This window comes from Ctenocephalides felis, unplaced genomic scaffold (assembly GCF_003426905.1).
Source record: "Ctenocephalides felis isolate EL2017-DRISC unplaced genomic scaffold, ASM342690v1 CF-g0.4_SCAFFOLD_00845, whole genome shotgun sequence".
Taxonomy (NCBI): Eukaryota; Metazoa; Arthropoda; class Insecta; order Siphonaptera; family Pulicidae; genus Ctenocephalides; species Ctenocephalides felis.
In genome coordinates, this window is record NW_020536999.1 from 7834164 (window position 1) to 7846838 (window position 12675).

At 32.5% G+C, this 12675-nt stretch overlaps 1 protein-coding gene across 1 annotated transcript; it reads right to left on the minus strand.

Annotated features, from left to right (window-relative positions):
* Nucleotides 1-691: 691 nt before the first annotated feature.
* Nucleotides 692-12085, minus strand: LOC113372216 (spectrin alpha chain-like; the record flags this gene model as incomplete). The annotated part of the gene is given in 16 exon segments (XM_026612541.1): nucleotides 692-894; nucleotides 965-1172; nucleotides 2302-2660; nucleotides 4215-4520; nucleotides 4592-4786; nucleotides 6261-6489; nucleotides 6572-6850; nucleotides 6971-7252; nucleotides 8561-8838; nucleotides 9722-9971; nucleotides 10056-10268; nucleotides 10548-10642; nucleotides 11464-11599; nucleotides 11674-11763; nucleotides 11765-11851; nucleotides 11996-12085. Coding segments are annotated over 16 exon segments (3300 nt in total), but the record flags the coding sequence as incomplete, so codon positions are not given.
* Between the last annotated feature and the right edge of the window lie 590 nt (nucleotides 12086-12675).

Consider the following 12675-nt stretch of genomic DNA (forward strand, 5'->3'; position numbering starts at 1 on the left):
AGAGACAAAATATAAAGCGCGTAAGCGCCGCGTCGCTGTCTAACGGGTAAACATTGGTACGGAACCCATAGGAATGTAAACAAAATTTATACTTATTGTTAAAATCTCTATAAAATATCTGATAATTTGATGTGCATAAGTCTAATGATCATTTTTAATCGCCAAATGGCATTTTTTTTTACTTTTTTCATTATATCTCCGAAACCGCTAGACCTGCCTTTATGAAAATTTGATCGGTTTTTCACCTTGTCAATATAAGTAAAATGTTTTTTGAATTATTAAAATCGGACGCTCCGTTCTCTTAAAAACTGAGTTACCGTTTTCGGCACTTTTTGCCCCGTATCTTCGGAACGGCTAGACCTACCTCCGCCAAAAACTAATCAGCACGTCTCCTTATTAATACGAATCGAATGTTTTTTTAATTATTCAAATCGGTTGATCCGTGTTCCCGAAATCGTCGACGAAAATTTGTATCCGCACATACATACACACACGTACATACATACATACATACGTACACACACGTACATACATACATACATACATACATACACACACACACGCACACACACACATACATCCATTTTTTCTAAGGTATGTCAAAATATTCAGAAACCTCTGAAACGTAAAGATATATAAAAATTTTCATTTTCGATTTTTTTGCGATTACTATAACTTACCCTACGGGAAGTTAAAAATATATTACCTTATCCTTGATCCAAGTAGCTAATTCAGCAGCTTCTCTGACAAGTACGTATGCTTTTACGGTTTCATTCAATTTGTGTTGCCTATCTTTGGCAAGACCCAACAAATTAGCGTACTGGTTGTTAATTTGGGTTTGCCGAGCTCCAATAGAACTGCTGTCGACCAAATTTTGCTGACTGGCACTCAAACCTAAAAATAAAATAATAGAAATAATTTTATTACAATTAAATATTTATTTTGAGAAAACTGTTCTACTAACCTGCTTCGATCTTTTTAACATAAGCAGCAGGTACAAAACCTTGTCTGTCATTGACTTCAACTTTCCACCAATCTTTATTGTTAGAATTGAGCAAAGTGAGGACATCTCCTTTCTTCATTGAGACCTCACGAGGGCTCTTTTCAGTGTAGTCGTATAAAGCCACAACACATTCCTTGCCAGTAACATCAACAACTGGTGTTTGCTGTTGCTAAAAGATAATGAAAACTAGAGTTTGTCGGTTTTCAAAAACGTTTTTTTGGCAAAAATTATGGAATTCGAAAATCCAGTTTTTTAGTGAAAAAAGTCGGTTTTCACTGTATAAATGGAAAATGACAAATATAGCCAAATATAAAAGATAGATGACAGCGTTTTGATTCTTAAAATCATATCGTTTCAATAGCATTTGATATCTTATCAGTCTGCAATGGTTCCCAGAATGGTTTTGTATATATTAATTTAGATTTTTATACCAGCGTATATATTAATTTAAATCAGTGTGAATTCTTCTTGAAGAAGTAACTTCCTCTACTCAAACTTAAAAAAAAAGTTTTAAACCCTAGAAGTCACAAATTAAAGAACAAAAAAAATATTATATCAGGATTTAAAAACAATTAAGCATAATTTGGTCGCAAGTATGAGAGTATTTTCTATTTCAGAAAATTTTGTGAGTAAACAAAGGACACATCTAAGTAGCAATTTGATAGACTTATCGAATCATATTTTTTTAAACAAAAAAACAATTATAATGTTTAAAATTAATTAATTAAAATTGTTCGGAACAGACAATACCCGAGAGGTTAGCTTAATCGTTTTTAAAACTAAAATTGATATTAACAAGTATGTATCAACATGTACCTAATATTTCTTCATTTTTTTTATCTAATGATTTTTTTTATTTAAAAATGTATTATTTTTACTTATTTGAATACTTTCCTTTCACTATCATAAAAATATTTTCATTCTTATATGTGAAAATAATGCATGAATAACGAATAATTATTTTCAAAGTTATTTAATTAAGATAAACTATTATTTTTTAGTTCTACTAATTAAAATTAAAATAATTTTGTTTACTATCTATAAAATTGAACAATAAATAAATTCAGTCGAATACTGCTCTGAATCACACTAAATTTGCGGATAAATTACAGAATATTCGAGCAAAAATTTATTTTCTATATAAAATTCGAAAACCGGTTAAAACCGTTTTTTTTAGTAAAATTAAAATTCGAAAACCGTTTTTCTGAAATGTCGGTTTTTGTATAAACCCTAATAGAAACTTATTGAACAAAAACTACCAGCTAATACAATTAATTTTTATTTATTACTACACTTACTCTGCAATTGGCAGCCTGCTCCTTCAACCCCTCAATAGTATTTCCAAAAGCCTCCAAATCGCTGACCAAAGCTTCGTGTTTCTTCAAAAGTGCTTCAGAACTATCCTCATCTTTACCATAATCCTGATTGCAGACGATTGGTTCCTTCTCCCTCATCCAGGATTCGGCCTCGTTTGCATCAGCAAAGTATTGATGGGCTTGTAAAGAATCTTCTAGGTCCTGTTTGCGTTTCAAAGCCTTTTCCTTGAGCTGGTTCCATTGCTCTTCTAGTTGATCCATTCGCTGTTTGATTTCAGGAGCAGCAAAATGTTGTTCATCGATCATTTGGGCTCCGGCAACAAGAACTGCAGCCATACGAGCTAAGGGAAATGACTCAAATTAACTAGGGGTGCAGGCAGAGCCGGTCCTGCCTTGCATGCGATGCATGCAAAAAATGCGGGCGCAAGCCTTAGGGGACGCCAAATCAAGTTTCGGAATTAAATTTATAATGTATTAGTTACATTTTTTATTATTTATATGAAATTTAAAATACTTACTAAATTATAATAAACAATTTAACTTAACTAGAGATACGGAGACATAAAAGGCGTATTTATTTTGCAATGTGATATCAGTAGAAACAATTAACCGCCTATTAACTGTGCAAATTAGTAAATAACAGCTCTGTTTATTGCTTAATCTACTTATTCATTTTTTTCTTTGTTTGAAGTTATCGTGGAATCGAAAAAGAAATTATCTAGTGTTCAATTCCATAAGCGCAAACCTGCGAAACATTAAATTAATTATTGGGCATTATTGACGAAAAATTGCGAGCTGATTTAGTTGAAACAGAACTTGTTAAAAAATATAAACAAATTATAATCGGGAAAATGAACAATGGGGAGTCAGTTGTTAGAAAATGGAATGTTTATTCCGAGAAAATGAACTGTAGCTTTTGTTTTTGTTGCAAATGTTTCGCTTCTGATGAACTTTGAATGTTGAAGGCATGCGTGATTAAGGTTATGGAAATGGAACAAATATGAAAAATGAAAGCAAAATTTACTTTGGAACGAAAATTTTCGTAATTATTATCTATGCAGAAATAATACATATCAAACATAATTAATTTTTTTTCAATATAGTTCAGGAAATGTGTAATTTCTTTACATTTTTTTACTGGTTTTTGGACAATACTTCTAAAATACGTTAAAAATTTAACTTTAAAACAACAATTTGATTCTCTGAATATGACAGGAATGCAAGGATGCCGGACTGTATTCATATGAATACAATTCGGCCCTTACGATATCAATAAGGAGAAGTTTACGACGCAATTTTGGTAATTGTAAATGATGAAAAATTAAATTTAATTAAAATTTAAAAAATCCAACACGAAGTACGAGTGTTATGATTGAAAATAAAAAGCTAGTTTTTTTAGCTCTCTTGGCATGATTTGCTCAACAGAATAAATCGCACAATAAATAAGCAAAATTTTTTAAAACCCAAATATTAATATTACACATACGTTAAAAATAATTGAAAATTTAAAAAAAAATTAATTATACTCAACCCGCGAATCGCCTGGATTTTCTAAATAAAATTAAAATCTTTATACGCTTCTATATTATATCCATTTTTTGTGTACTAAATTCAGAATAATTAAAAACTATTTAAAAAAAATGTAAATATTTATATAATTTCAATGATAAACTGTTAAAACCGTTAAAATTAAACTGTTAAAAACCGGGCAGATCATGCCTTAAGGCAAATTCATACTGTAAATTTATTAAATTGGGCGACAAACTTATTCTATCCTATGGGATGTTAAAAAAAGAAAAGTACTTTTAGTATTTTCTCTTTTAATTAACCAGGAACAATTTATAAGAATTATTTCACGTTATTTATTTAAATGATATTTAAACAATTATTCCTACCTTCGTGATTATTAATTTCAGCCAAAACAGCTTGATGTTTCTTCATCAAATTCTGCACACCGATCAAGTCTCGTCCTCGGTTAGTAGATGCAGCAACTGGTTCCTTTTCTCTGATCCAAGCAGCTTCATCATCTAAATCTCTAAACAATTGTTGAGCCTGCAAGCTGTCCAGGAGACGCTTTTTGCGTTGAGCCATGGGTGCATGCAGGGCCTGGTATCTTTCAGCCAGGGCCACTTCTTTTGCGCGAATGTTGTCTGCGTCGAAGTGACCACCTTCGACGAATTGACCAGCTGATAACTTGATTCCTAGAGAAAAAATAAATGAATCAATGTTGTGAAACTTTGACATATTTGTTAAGTGAATCTTATGTAATTACCATCAATTCTGTCATTATGGGCTCCTACATCAGCCTCAAGCAAAGCGTGTTTCTTCTGCAGGTTCTGCACACTGGTCAAATCTTTGCCGTAGTCTTCAGACAACAGTTGGCCTTCGATTTCGGACAACCAGAGCTCGACATCTTCAATTGTACGGTTGAATTGTTGTTGTTGAGAAGCCTCTTGCAATTTACATCCTAAAAGAAACCAAAATGTTATAATCCTTGAAAAATATTATTTAACTTCCCGAAGAAGTTTATGTTTTCATCAAAAAATCCGATTCGCTAATTTTATGTTTTCTCGACGTTTCAAGCCATTCTGAATCGAATGAGACCAAATTTAGAAAAAGTATGTGTGTGTGTGTGTGTGTGTGCGTGTGCACCAACAGATTTTTTGCCGTAAATCGCCGTTTTCTCAAAAACGGCTGGACCGATTTCAAAAATTTAAAAGCCATTCGATGTATCACGATGAGGACTATTGTTTGTCAGTTTTGTGCGACGATCGACCAAACCGATTCTTCGTAAATAGCAGAGAAGTGAAAAGTCTTTCGTCCACGTTTTAGCCCGCAGTTATGAATCAATTTTGAAAATTCAAAAATCGTTCGAAAGATATTGGTTGGGAATCGTGCTGATTAGTTTTTGGTAGAGATCGGCCGGGCCGTTTTCTTGTAATAAAGTTTTTAAAAAAAAAAATTCGACGATTTTTATGATTATTTTTTTGACGGTAGATACCATAGTCTTCTATATTATACTAAAATATTACGGCCCTACGACAACTGGTTCAGCTTTAAAAATTCGTTAAAGTTTGCAAAAATTGGTATTGTTTTTTTGGCATTTGTCAAAGTTAGACCTTTGATCGACGTTTTCTCAAAAACGCCTGAGCCGATTTTAGAAATTTAAAAGCTATTTGATGTATTTCGGTGAGGACTATCTGAGGTTTGTCAGTTTTGTGTGACGATCTGCTAAGCCGTTTCTTTGCAATTTGAAAAAAGAAAAAAAGTGCAATCAACTCTCCTGAGAAAAAAATGGAATTAACTTAATCATTATTTATAAGAAATTATTAATAAGTAAATATTGTAAATTTTATATCGAAAAAACAACTACTGAGTTGTTTTTTCCAACAAGTCAAAGTAGTATACAATGTACCTTTTCGGCGGACTATTGTAAATCCATTAAATTTACTGAATGTCCTATACTGGACAGTTGTAAATAAAAGAGTTAATAAAAAAAAAAAAAAAAAAATTCGTCCACATTTAAGCTCATTCTACCGAACCGATTTTAAAAAATCAAAAACTGTTCGAAAGATATTAGTTGGGAATAATACTGATTAGTTTTAGGTGAAAATCTACCGAGCCGTTTTCTTGTAATTAATTGTTGAAAAAAAAATTTAAGCCGATTTTCATGGAACTTTTTTTGGCGATATACATCATGGTCTTATAGAACTTACTGTAATATTACGGCCTTACGACAAGTAGTTTAATTTTAAAAATTCGTCAAACTTCGCTAAAATTATTATCGTTTTTTTTTAAGTAGGATTGATGAAGTATATTATTTACATTTTTTTTTTTTGATTAAGTCGATTATTTACACATATCGGGAAGTTCATGTAACTTGCCTCAAGGCTAAATACCAAACCAACTAGTTCTATCTAGTATTTCTATAACCAGCTTACCTTTCTTATCAGTGGCATTAACCAGAGCTTCCCACAATCCTGCAATTTCACTCATCCTGGCTTCGATTTGAGGAGCTGCATAATGGTTTGCTTCTATTAAGCTGTGTCCAGTATTCGTGATGTCTTCCATACGAGACTTGTTGGCGTTTAGTTCTTGTTCGAAGTTTTGGTGTTTTTGGACTTTGCCATTGATATTGGTTGGATCTAAATAGCTGTCATCAGTTGCAAACTAAAAACAAAAAAATCCATGTTTATAACCAATTATTGTATGCTTTTGAAATATGGAGATATAAAAAATATATTATCTTTACCTTGATTTTCTCATTAATCCATCCCTTAGTCTCGTCGCAATCCCTTTCAAATTGTTGCAGCCTGAATGAATCTTCAAGTAGTCCACGACGATGTGCAGATTTCTCCAGAAGAGCCGATCTTCTTGCCAACAGCATCTTTCTTCTATCGGCTACATCTTCAGCTGAATAATGTTCTCCTTCAATCAATTTGCTGGCAAACTCATCAAGGGCTTTGATTTTCTCTTCTTGTGCCGCAAGACTCTTTTCAAAGTCTTCGTGCTTCTTGATTAATGCTTCCACCTGAAGGTAGATGAATGAAATTGAAATAAATGGGAAAAAAAGTATAACTAGTGGTGCATGGCATCGTGCATTAACAAATGAGAAAAAAACTATAATTTTAATTAGAGTCTATTATCTTACCGAATCCAATGAATCTCCCAAGTCCTCGTTAGCCAAGAATGCTTCTTGTTTAGCCATCCAGGTGTCAGCCTGTTCTGTATCACGATAGAACAGTTGCAAATCCATACATTGCTCATATAAAACTCTGCGTTCTTCCCACAAAGCCAGAAGAGAAGCCTTGGCATCGGTTAGGGCTCCTAATTTTTCTTGGACTTCACCTGAGGCATAATGTTCGCGATCTAAAAGTTTGGAACCGGCATCTAAAGTGCTACGGAAACTGTCTTCACGGGCATCAATTTCACCCTAAAAAAGAAAATGACATATACAGTAGAATCCGCTTAGTATGACATCAAAGGGACGCCGAAATCTCGTCATACTAACCGGTCGTCATTAAAAGCGTACTGAAGAAAAACTTTTTAATATGCAAATATGTTACATGTTTCAGTAATTTAAAAGAAAAGCCTATACAAACGTTTTAATTAAAAATAAAAATGACATTAAAATTTAATATAAAATAAAATTGACATAGGACAGGGCGGGGGCACAACGGTCAAATTTGACTTACGATAATTATACTGTCTAAACCCAATGAACAACACATAACATACATCAAAGAAGCATCTATCGAACTATGTTCAGAAAAACTTACATACATACGTACATAATTCCTAATTATATAAATATTATATTTTTTACTATTTTTTAAACATTTGGTATCTGACCCATTTTACTTCACATACGAGGTAAAGAAGAACAACCAGGGGACGAACAGATGCAATTTCTTCTATTAAATTTTAAAGGATTTTACGCTACATTATAGAACCAATGCAAAGTATTAATTCTGAGGGTACATTTGTTACAAAGACAACACAGTATATTACATTGATCTGCTATTGGTCAGAAATATTCATCAGAAGAGCCGGAATAACAATTTATTCAATTAATCTCTTGTAAAATTGCTTTTTTTAAACTTTACTATTTTATTGCTTACACCTTTGCCAAAATAAAGGTTAACTGGTCCTTTTTATCGCAGTTATGTGCCGCTTATCTTCTAATAGCAAAGTCATAAGAATAAAGGTGATGGCTGGTTATGAATTTATACATTTTTCGCCCTCTACTATCAAATATAATTGTTAAAAAAAATCTTATTTTATTTGTTTATGAGATATCCGTGGTGGGCCATTAATAATTAGTCTACCCTACCCATAAACATACAAATGTGTTTTTTTAATGTAAGTAATCAGTAATTTTTGATTGATTCCTTTGCATAATTTTATTGTAAAAACAGCCCCTGGTACTACTGTGCACAAAAGACATAGCAATTGCTTTCGTAGACTTGGCCACATCATGTAAAATCATGTCGGTCATTATAATTGGACATATTTTTTTGCAAAAAATGGGTCATTATAAGCGACATGTCAATGTAAGCGAGGTCAATATATCCGACTAGAAAGCTGTTTTTTAAGGAATTTTATATGGAAACCATATTCCTAGTGCGATTACGTCATATTAAGCGGTTGTCAATATATCCGGCGTCATACTAATCGGATTCTACTGTATAATAAATACTAAATCAAGGATTCTAATACTTTGGTAACTTGAATCTCTTACCTTATGTTCCTGGTGACGTTCTAACAAAGCTTCAGCTCCAGCAACGTCCTTAGCTAGCTCATCGGCCAAAATAACAGCACGCATACCATTAATCCAGGAAATCAAGTCTCTGAAATCAGCCAAGAATCTGTGCAAGAAATAAGACTCGTCCAACTTCTTCTTACGTTCCTTTGCCTTGGCAGTGAGACTCTGCCAGTAATCCTCGATTTCCTTCTGCTTGGATTTGGTTTGCTCGCTGTGATCAGCATGGATTGAGCAGAGACGTTGGGCTTCATCACCTGAGGAAAAAAATACAAACTAGTAATATATATCTTCTATATATATAAAAATAAGTCGAGTTTTCCTTCCTGACAAAATAACTCCAGAACGCACGAACCGATTTCGACAATTTTGCATTCGTTTGAAAGGCCTCGCGCTCCGCAAGGTTTATAGCTAAGAAAATTAGCGGTGCATGGCATCGTGCCCTAATGAAAATTGCTGGAACTTCACGCACCGTAATTAAAAATTCGAGTAATGACATTAGTGAGAATTATCAGAATTATGCTTGGTCAAGTCAACGCATTGAATTTCACCACTCAATCAAAAATTGCTGGCGATTTGGTGACATACCAATGATTCCGACTGGTCTTCCGTTTGACTTCAAAGAATAGCAATTTCCAGTTCGCCTAGCGTTCGTAATAACAAGTCTCAATGCCAATCGTTTAGTGTTTGCGGGATAAATTTCAAATAGATTATTTAGAAAATCATTGTTTTTCACATGGGCAGTTATACGTCGCCTGTTCACGAGTTGGAAAACCATCCGCTTTGTTTGTGTTAACGTCAGACCAAAAAACAAAAAATGTGGTTTACCAAAGAGCACTTCAATAAAACGGATAATTGGCGGATTCACTTTCATTTACTTAGAGAAGTTCAACTAGAAAACACTTCATTTTTGTAATCGAAATAAATTCATTACTGTTATGTAATAAAATCTAATTTTTCCTTTTCAAATATAAAACAAACAAAAAATTTCTTCATCTTTCTCACGAAACCATCTGGTGGCGAAACGGAATTCGTCGGGTTTGCTAGTATATATATATATATATATATATATATATATATATACTAGCTGACCTGGCAAACCATGTTTTGCGATAAAAAATATTTCAAAATTCAACATACCCAAAGTAGAAACCTTATCTTCCAAAGCTGCCAAATCTCTCTCAACTCCCTCGTGTTTTCTTTGCAGAGTCTGCACGCTGGCCAAGTCCTTTCCATAATCATCTGAAGATAAAACAACATCCTTCTCTGAAATCCAGGCTACGGTCTCATCAGCATCTCTGTTAAAGCGTTGGATCTCATGAGCCCCGAAGAGCTTCTCTTGTCGCATCAGAGCCAGCTGTTTAAGACGTTGCCAGGCTTCATTCAACTCCTAAAGAACAACAAATAATAAATAGTGAAAAAGTTTATTGATTACGGTAAAGTTTCAATATTATTATATATCTATTCAACTTACTTCTTTCTTCTTCAAAATGGTGTCTCTCTCGGGATGTCCTTCCAAAACGAGTCTATCAGCCATATCGTTTACTTCAGCAAAACGATATTCTTGAGATGCCATGTCCTTTTGGAATTCATCGAATTTTCTTTGCAAAACTTCGACGTGTTCCAAATCTGAACCGAATTCTTCAGCTGTAACGAAGGCTTCTTTGTCATGAACCCAGAACAAAACCTAAGAAAAGAAGAATTTTATATTGTACATATACAATTTTTCATTACTTTGTTGTTATGGTTATAAAATATTCTTCACAGATGCGTCTTTTGTATAAATTTTCTTCAAAATGTAAATGCTCTTTGGAAAGGAAAATGCATCAAGTGCATAAAAAGTGAATAATAGTAATGGAAATAATAAATAAGGGAGGGAAAGAGATTCATTGATTTATGGGCCATGAACTCTTTGCCTTCGGGCAAACTACTATTTATTATTGTATCAAATATAATTTATACAAACCTCTCCACAATGTCTCAAGAATTGAACAAGAACCAAAGCCTGTTGCAATTTCATTCCCTTCTCAGCCAACAATTCCCACAAGCGATGTAATTCATCTATCAAATAAAAATAAAATATATCAATAACAAGTAAAACCACAACTTGATATTGTAACAGATGTTGAAAGGTGTGTATATATATATATATATATATATATATATATATATTTGCAATTATATAACGACAGGGTCATTAACAAACGCTTCGACAATACGGCCCTGAACGAAACGAACACGTGGTTTCTTATAGCGTGACAAAATTTCTTAAAAAATAACAAAATCCCATCACTTTTTAAATTTTCCAAAAATATATGCTACACATGCTAAAACACATGCTAAAAACTGCTTTGAGAAAAATGTGACATTTCTATCCTAAACTCCGAAGAGTAAATAGTTTCGACAACTTGTTAAGTTATCATGGTTATTAGTGTGTTTTACCATTTGTGATGTTTGTGTTAAAATATATATATCTCATCAATGTGCACATACTCATACCATGGATTAATAATCGTTTCATATGCTATATTAGGATACAAATTTGTAAGTGTTTTATTACTATTATTATTATTATTGTTTTTCCATGAAATTTCCGTTCATATAAATTATTTAGTTTCAATTTTTTATAGTTAATTTGATTACCACTGAATGATGGCTAAGATGCTAGCCGAAACGTATGGATTTTAAATAAATAAACTTTTAAAAAAACTCTCATACTATTTTTATTGATGTTACGCGTTATGATTAAACATATATATCAACATCAAATTCAAGACTATTCAAATATATGTATATATATATATATATATATGTAATATATATATATATATATATATATATATATATTATTACCAAAGTCTAATTTATTTTATTATTATTACCTAGTCTGTTACGAATAGTATCAGAAGCAAAATGTCCCTGGCTGATCATTTCAGTACCAGTGTTGTCCAGGACAACAATAGCATTGCTGTGAGCAGCTACTTCAGCCTCGAAAGCCTGGTGTTTCTGGATCTTAGCCTAATAATAATAACGAAGGAACATTATAGTAAGAATTTCAACATTACATTTAAACTTTCTCTTCGTGTATATACCTGCAAATTGGTGGGATCTTTGTAGCTTTCATCGGAAGCAGCCTGCAGTTTTTCGTGAATCCAGCTTTCCAGTTCATCGGAGTCTCTCTTTGAAATATTGGAATCTTCGAGAATCCTCCAATTTCTCACGCTTGTTACGAGCTTCCTTCTTGAACTCACCATAACGACTCAGCACCTGAGAATAAAAGATAAATAAATAAATATGGAATGGTATTTTTAAAAATACTATTTTAAAGTAGAGGGCTAAATTTGTAATCATTTCCAGTAACTTCCCACTGATTAAATAATGTAGTTATTTTTTTAAATATATTTTATTTTTATGTTCTCTTCTTTCCTGGATGTCTTCGGCGCTCTCCAAAATCCTGACCTCCTTAATAGTAGAGGCTATGGGCTCTGTGCCACCATGATGGGGCCTTCTTATTCGAAACTTGCTGTTTAAAAGACAATCGTTCGTTCAAATGTGTTTCTTTTGAAAAATCTCCTTAGTGCAATTTGTGTTGGGGTCTGACCCTTCTGTAAGAGAAAAGTAATAATTAATAAAAAAACAAACGAATGTGAAACAAAGTATAAAAATATAAAATATTAAATATAAGTAATGCATAGAAGGGTATGTGACGTCATATGTCTGAGCGAACATTGCCGACGACAATCGCGGAGCAGTTCATGTGATGTAATGTCTATGAACAATAGATTGAAAAAGTTAACAAATATTGGAAAGAAATTACATAGAAGTTCACAAGTAGAATTTAGATGTTATTTTGTAAAAATAATTGATAATATTATGATAACTATCAGGTACTGAAAGGGCATAATTACCTTTATTTACAGAAAGAGCGTTTAAAAATAAAAGAAAAAGATTCAACATATATACTAAGGCCACATTTTTTTCTTTATATCCATTTTGTTTTGTTTTTATTGTACTTAGCAAGCTATACATACAGTACATTCAGCTAATTTACTTATAATAATAATAATTAATTAATTTATTTATAATGGCATTTT